This window comes from Brachyhypopomus gauderio, unplaced genomic scaffold (assembly GCF_052324685.1).
Source record: "Brachyhypopomus gauderio isolate BG-103 unplaced genomic scaffold, BGAUD_0.2 sc54, whole genome shotgun sequence".
Classification (NCBI taxonomy): domain Eukaryota; kingdom Metazoa; phylum Chordata; class Actinopteri; order Gymnotiformes; family Hypopomidae; genus Brachyhypopomus; species Brachyhypopomus gauderio.
Window position 1 is genome coordinate 399,360 of NW_027506878.1, and position 8,194 is coordinate 407,553.

The following is an 8,194-nucleotide window of genomic DNA, read 5'->3' on the forward strand; positions in this document are numbered from 1 at the left end:
GGTGATATTGGCACCTTTCAGTATCCCCTCCAAGGACTCCAAGAAGCTCACCAAGGAGCCCCTCCCCCAGGACTGGATCCAGGGTGATAATAATATTATTATTGCCTTATATCTACAGCCCTTCTGTGCTCTTTGTCCAACAGTACCATATCTAGGTGAGTATCCATAACCATTTTGTCAGTGTTCATTTATTTGTTTATTTACTTATTTGTCTAATGCTTAATTTTGCTGCATGAACAGTGCCATGTTTTGGGCTTTCCCATATAAACATATAAGCTATATGCTGAACGACAAATAAGATATTTAACACAAAACAAAATAAAAGTGAAAAGAGTAAACGTAGACCTATTAATTCATTTATCAACATTTTATTTTCTATGAAAAAAAGGACAAAATCAAATCCAACCAATTCCGTGTGCGCTGCAGCTCTGGGCTGATGGAGGTGCGTGCTGGAGGCGCGGTCAACGGAGGCGTAGCTGGAGGCGCGGTCAACAGAGGCGTAGCTGGTGGTGCGGTCGACGAAGACGTAGCTGATTCTCTAGTTGCAGTAGTTCTGCAGGTCAAAGATGCTGCAGGGTTTGTGGCAGCACTGCTCCACGATGCCCCTCTTCACCAGCTCCACGTGCTCTTTATACGGGAACTCGGCCATCTCGCCCTCCTGTCCAGCCTTGGAGGGGAGGAAACCTGCAGGACGTCATGACACTTCAGAGATGAAGCAGTCAAATCCGTCTGTCTCTTCCACAAATGGAGTTCAATACAAAACTAAAGAAAATCTCTAATGTATCATCACAGATGTGCATACGTACTTATTTCTCTTCTGAACATTCTTGCATCCATTAATTTGATATAGTTTCTGCATCTTCCTTACCCAGCAGTGGGTCCACTTCTCTCTTGGGGTTGTAAAAGAAGCCATTTGGGCCACAGACTAGATAGAGGGCGTCGACCAGGTGAGATCCGCACAGGTGTTGGGGGGCGGCAGCGTTGGCTTCTGCTGTGGACAACACCAGCAGAAGAAGGAAAGCACCAGCCTGGATCCACGCGGCCATGATCTGAGCCAGAGGGGTGGAGGGGCATAGAAGGGTGGAGGGGTGGAGGGGTTGGAGGGAGGGAACACCATGCGGGTAAGAGAATGTTTTTTTCTGTAAAAAAATTCTATAATTATCATTGTTCATTGTGTATATTTTATTACTGGAAATAATATATTATAAGAGATACATTTTTTTTTACATTACATTACTTTTGAGAGCATTATGGAAAGTGATTGATATTTGGACATGGTTGCCCGCTAGGACAAACAATTTCAGAATAAAACCAATGTAGAAGTTTAAAACACAGGTAAATGATACAGCTCATCTACAGTTCACCTACACCTGAACTACAGCCTAGAACAGGTGCTGGGTGGGCTACGGCGGTTCGCATTTCTCTTACCTGTGGACAGGAACTGTGGAGATGCGAGGCACTGTCTTACCTGCACTAGTAGACAGAGGAGTCGTGAAGAAGTGGTAAGAAGCTCTGAGAGGAGAGAAGCTTGGGGACGAGTGGAAGTCCTCCTGCACCTTTATACTTCCACAGCTAAGCGCCGTTTGCCCGTCTCAGCGGAAAAACTGGGGGTACTCCACTGCCGCTAAGTGGCTGTCCGATCACGCACGCCACATTAGACACGCTGGGTGTTTGTCCAAGCTAATTCACTTTTCCACCTGGAGTTATTCAAGACTTCAGAGCAGTCTTCATTTATCCGTGAACACGGATAATCAGAGCAATTATGGGGTGATCTGAGATCAGTTTGACACAAATATTTATAAAAGGGACAGAATGGAACTTAACCTGTATTTTTTTGACTGCAGATTAGGCGAGAATATAAAGCATTGTGTTAAAAGATGCTGATTTGCACAGTGTGTGATGCTGAGGTCAGCAGTAGGTGACAGATGGTGGCAGTAATCTGTAAACATCCTTCACTCCTAAACACTCCCATTTACGTGTGAGGTTACAGATGCTGAGTGTGTCATTGTGATTCCTGCATGTGTGAATGGTTGTTGGCCAAAGCTATTAGTGTGAATGGCTGTAAACTCACACTATCTGAGCATGTAAGAAAGCTGACAGAGGGTGACGGAATATAAAATGTATGCCATTGCAATACTGTGTTTAGCTGTAATGTCTCCGATGTAGGAGGAATCTGATACAAGTAAATCAAGAGTCATTTTTGTTATTAAAGCTCATTTCAAACAACTTTACCAAAGCTGTACAAAATGCTGACCTACTAGATGAGACTAGATGAGGAATAGGAATTGGGGGTTTTATCTATCAGCAGCTGATAGAGAAACAGGATAGTAACAGGTGTGGGTCAAAACACTTTACAGTAACAAAACAGCATGGCAAACAATACCAGAAGTAATCCTAGTACATACAGTAGCAAACACAGTAATAGCCAGGAATAGGTGGGTTGAAACCAGTCATAAATTCTGATAATAACTACTCGCAACTTCAATCTACAAGGTGTTGACAAGATTTCATAAAGACTGAGCTACCAATAATAAACACTCATGCTAATTAGTGATAAAGGACAGGTGTAAAGAACAGGGTGACAAACAAGATGAAGGTGCACAGAATTCCAGTGAGGCTGACCTCTGGTGGTCAGGGGCGGTATAACCTGAAGTGTCACGCAACACAAACACGGTAGACTGTAAAAGCATGGGCCACAATGACTAACTAATATCAACCTAACTCTTACAAATGTAGACCAGCAAATCACTAGTTCCCTTCTGATTACATAAGACATTTTTTTTTCTTTCTACATAAGCATGTGTCACGTTGAGGACCCCGGCCCCTCCCTTTTGGGCGTGTGTTTACGTAGTCTACGTGCATCGTCTGCGTCTGTGGATATTTCGTGGTGATAGCTATGTCATGTGATAATCCGTCTCACCTGTGAATCGTCTCGTAATCACCTGGGGTTAATGTGGTTTGTCTATTTAATGTGCGCTCGCGCAGTGTCCTGTGCTCGTCGTTGTCTAAGTCTACACGTTGTGTGTGTGCTTGCTCCGTGTTACTCGTGCACGATTGCGCAATACTTGTCCGATTAAAGTCACGTTTGCTCCGCAACCCGAGGATTCTGTGTCTCGTCCTTGGCTGCGCCCGAACGTCACAGAACGACGAGCCTCTGTGACGGGCAGGGTGAGCAACTCAAAAAGGAAGCGATCACGCCAAGTCTCAGGGAAAGAGGATGGTTTAATAGAAAGTGTGCAAACCAAAAACCCGTGCATTGTTCCAAATGAAGGAAATAATAACCAGCAGTCAACTGGTACAAAGACAAGACGTATATAGACGAACAAAAGACCCTCAGGTGAGACGGATCACGGGTCCCGCCCACCTGAGGAACGAACATCACGTGACCAAAAACAGGACCGCTGCCGCTGTAACCGGGGGCGACCGGTAGGGGGACCCCCCCTACAACGTGACAGACCCCCCCACCAAAGCCGCACTCCCCTCCGGATGTGCGGCTTACAGCGGCAGCACACAAAACACAACAAAGGGGCGGGAGGGCGGGGACAAGACAGGGACCCGTTCCCTGCCGTCCTGAGCTGAAACACAACACATATAAGCTCCTCGTCACAGGACGCAGACCAGGCAGGGACCCGTTCCCTGCAGTCCTGGAGCTGAAACATAAAAACACATACAGGTTAGCTCGCCTCCTGGGCGGGACCCTGGACCGACTGGGCCGTCAACAAGACGATAACCACGCCCCGGTCGGTCACAGGGCCCTCGCGCCCTAACCGGCCTTAGGCCGCTTAAGCCCCACCGCTGTGTGCGGACCGGGAGCACATGGCCCAACAAACATCATAGGTGTGGATGTGTGCAGGCCGCCACACTGGGGCGCGGCCATGGCTTCCACCAACACCTCCCGAACCTACCTCCTCGCTCGGAGCTGACCCCTGCCCTTTTCGCTAGGGGTCACCCCAGACTCCTGGGGAGTGAACCCCTCCCGGGGCCCCTCATCTCAAGGTGGACTCCTCCACCCAACCCAGGAGCGCCAGAGACCAGGGCCCTGGCAATCCGCAACAGGGACACGCTGGTCACCCCGAGCTCGAAGGGGAGGGTCTCCGCCTGGAGACCCCACTAGGTCTGGGAGTGCCGCAGTCCACCTCCAGGAGCGACCTGCAACACATCACACACACACGCACACAGACAACACATAACACAAAACGCGCACTGCTCCGACCACTGACCCCCCTTTTACACAGGGGGGAAGGGACCCCTTCTTGGCATGAGGAGACACCCTGTCCTTACACCCCAGGCCTCCTCCGCCTACAAAGGGGTACAGGGGCTCCTCTTTGCTCAGGGGTCCCTCCCAACCGGTCAGGTCTCCTGAAGGAGCAGTGCCTTCTGAGCCACCTGTCGTGGCTCAGGAACCCCATAGCTCCCCCCCAAAAACATATTTGGGGGGGCTCCTCCGGGGGACAACAAAACAAAAAACACAGACACAACATACAACATACACGCACCCAGGATGCCCTCCGTGCCACATCCAGTGGCACGGGACCTCTAATGGACCCCTCCCCACACACCATGAAGAGGGGTGCAAGAGAGGAATTACATAAAACAAAGCACGCTACACTCTAGGACAAAACGAACACGCAAAGACAGAACACAAACAAACGGACAGGACCCACCAATGCGTGCGCTCTGCGGAGCGTGACGCGCCTACTCCAGCTCTCTCTCTCTCTCACCGTTTTCCCCACGGGATCCGCAGATCTTGAGAGAGAGAGAGCTATACGCGAGCGGCTTGCGCGTCACGCCCACAGCGACGCGTCTCTCGGGCGCAGTCGCTCACCCCCGTCACCGCGGGATATCGGGTGAGCGAGGCAAAAGGCACTGAGAGACCCTCGCGTCTAACGCGGTCTAGCGTGCGGCACGCACCGGTGGACCCGACTACATACACACACGAACACCACCAGCGAAACACACACCACGGCACACTCACACACTCGCTCACGTCCGCGTCGTTATTAAAACACAACGTACATACACACACACATACAGACGATAACGAACAACGGACGTGCGCAATGTGAGGCACCGGTAGTTTAGCTGGGCGAGAGCGGAGTCCCCAGCTCTAGTCACCGCCGTGTGATTTTACGGGTTTAAACACAAACAACATTTAAACACGGCGGGACGAGTGGGGACAGACTCAACACTCTCTCAGACAATACACGACAAACACACAGCACGTAGACAAACACTTACCACGAGACATGACCACGAACGAAGGAGAAAGCAAAGGAGACTGGCGGCTTCCGAAAGGTGGCTGGTTATTCTGTGACGGGCAGGGTGAGCAACTCAAAAAGGAAGTGATCACGCCAAGTCTCAGGGAAAGAGGATGGTTTAATAGAAAGTGTGCAAACCAAAAACCCGTGCATTGTTCCAAATGAAGGAAATAATAACCAGCAGTCAACTGGTACAAAGACAAGACGTATATAGACGAACAAACGACCCTCAGGTGAGACGGATCACGGGTCCCGCCCACCTGAGGAACGAACATCACGTGACCAAAAACAGGACCGCTGCCGCTGTAACCGGGGGCGACCGGTAGGGGGACCCCCCCACAACGTGACAGCATGGAAATTTACAGTACATACATATTAAATATACACATGTAAATATACTTATATAAAATATATAATAATAATAATAATAATAATAATAATAATTGCGTTCATTCTCTAACAGCCAACATACAATCAGCTAATAGCGATACAGTTGTATTTGGTACTACTCGAGAACTTGCATGTCTCGCATGATTTCTTTCCAATTCTTTCTTTGGCATGCCTGTTTTTCAAGCATTCTCAAGTCGTCAATTGTCTTGAGTTGTTTTGGCAATTGTGACATTGCTGGCGTGATTATGCTGCTTGCTATTTCCTTGAGGTCGTTGTTGATGATTGTCGCTAGTGTCGTTCTTGGGGCACCTCTGAAACCATCTCCTTTCTTTACCTCTCGAAAATAGTTTACCATTGTAGCTTTAGCTGGGATCTTGTCTTCCATTCTTAGTACATGACCAAGCATTCTCCATCTGGCACTTTTAATTGTGTTTGAGATTTTATCGGTTTGACAAGTCTCGTAGAGCTTGATGTTGGAGATTCTATTAGGGTAATATACCCCTATTACCGATCTCAGTTGTTTTCTATGGAATGTGTTGAATTCTTCCATTTCTAGCTTGGTTAAGGCCCATGTACTTGCATTGTATGTGAGAATTGGTGTGATGTATGTATTGTAGAGCTGGATCTTCTTATTTAAGCTGATCTTGTTGTGCTTATTGTTCCACAACCTCCACATACTTTTCATGAAGTTGCAAGTTGTTTGCGTCTCTGCATTTCTTCATAATCGCCTAGCAGAGTGCCTAATTTCTTGACTTTTCGCCAGTTTTCATCCTCTTTTTTTCTCTCCCGTCTCAGGACTGTATGTTCTGTTTTATCCTGGTTCATGGTGAGATTCCATTTTGCAAGGATGCCTGGTGCTGTTGCTTCAATTTTGTCAATGTAGGCTTTGTTGCTACTGATGAAGTCTGTATCATCAGCGTACTCAATTTCTTCTGGTAGTGCTTCATCTTCTTTGAGACGTGGACATGCTAAACGCAGTTGTCTGAGAGCCAGTTCTAGATAGATGGCGAATAGAACTGGACTGAGCACGTCTCCTTGTGGTGAACCGATATTGGTGTCTACTGGATTTGAGAGAGCACCTTTTATTCGAGCGACTAGCGTGGTCTTGTCAAGCAGAATGTGAGATAGTCTCCAGCTATCCTCGTCTACGATGTGGCGTAGCTCCTTGAGCAATTCGTTGCAATCAGTTGTGTTGAATGCTCTGCTGAGATCTATGCCAAGGATGTAAACTATCTCATTAGCCTTCATTATTCTTGAAATCATCCATTTGTGTGCCCATACTGCATCTGTTGTGCTGCGTTCACGTCTGAAACCGCTTTGGCCTGGTGACAAAAATGACTCAATTGATGGTCTGATGCGGTTCAGAGTGATTGTTGACAGGACTTTTCTAAGTGTGTTGAGTAGAACAATTGGTCTAAGACTACTCATCAATCCTGCTGGTTTGCCAGGTTTTTGCAGTACAATGAGAGGACCTGTACCAATTTGAAGGTCTTTGTTCTTCTCAATCATCATTTAGTGTTTTTGCGATGTTTTGATACAGTAAATCGGAGCCATATTTTAGTAGCTCGCCTGGTAATTCATCTGGACCTGCTGCTCTGTTGTTATTCAGCTTTTTGGCAGCGGCAGCCACTTCCTCCACTGTGATTGGTTTTTGTAGTGGTCCATTTTCTCGTTCTTCCAGTTTTGGTTTCTTTTTGTCATAGAGCAGTTGATGGAAGTGCCCTGCTACTATTTCGGCCACTTCTTCTGGTTGAGCGATGGTGTTGTCCTGCTTCTTGATGACGACTGTTGCAGGTTTGTCTCTTGTTAGCTCTCTCACTGCTTGGTACATTTGTGCAGTGTTCTTGAGGGAGTCGATTTCCGCTGTTTTTTCTTCAATCTCTTTCTCTCTGAGCTGTTTTAGATGCTTATGTATTAAGCGTCTTGTTGCGTTCTTTTTTGAGCTGCTGACTTTGATTGTCAGTTATATTTGAATTGTTCAATGCAATTCATAGCTCTTTTTGCTTTTCTGAGAGCTCCTGCACGATCGGACATTGTTGTTTTGCGCCTTTCTTCTCAATCGTACTAACTGTTAGTGTGGCTGCATTGACGAGCAACCTTCTGATTTCACACCATTGGTCGAACGCTGTTTTTGTTGTGGCTGTGTTGTCGATCGAGTTCAGTGCTTTATCTAGCTCAGCTTGAAATCTGTGTCGGTCTGAATCGTTGTTTGCCAGCCTTGATACGTTGAGTTTTGCTTGTTTCTTATTTGCGCCTTGCCGTCTTAAGTAATTTGGTTTGATCATGATAGTGGTGATGACTAATCGATGATCGGGGTAGACGGTTGTGCCCATGTAGCTGCGTGCGTTTGTGGTGAGTTGTATTTGTTGCCTGGACACAAATATGTAGTCAATTTGGTTGTAGATATTGACTTCCGTGTTGGTGCGTGGATCGGTCCTCTTGCTTGCCCATGTTGTTCTGTGGCTTGCTTTATGCTTGAATCTGGTGTTTGTAGCAATGAGGTCGTGCGATTCAGCAAATTCTACTAGGGCTTGTCCATTGGGGTT

The 8,194-nt window shown here is 47.3% G+C and overlaps 1 protein-coding gene across 1 annotated transcript; it reads right to left on the reverse strand.

Annotated features, from left to right (window-relative positions):
• Positions 1-538: 538 nt before the first annotated feature.
• On the reverse strand, positions 539-1,046 carry LOC143488811 (insulin-like). Its single transcript, XM_076987727.1, has 2 exons — positions 869-1,046; positions 539-684 (listed from the first exon to the last, which is right to left on the reverse strand). The coding sequence occupies exons 1-2, from the start codon at positions 1,044-1,046 to the stop codon at positions 539-541; spliced, it is 324 nt and encodes a 107-aa protein (XP_076843842.1).
• Between the last annotated feature and the right edge of the window lie 7,148 nt (positions 1,047-8,194).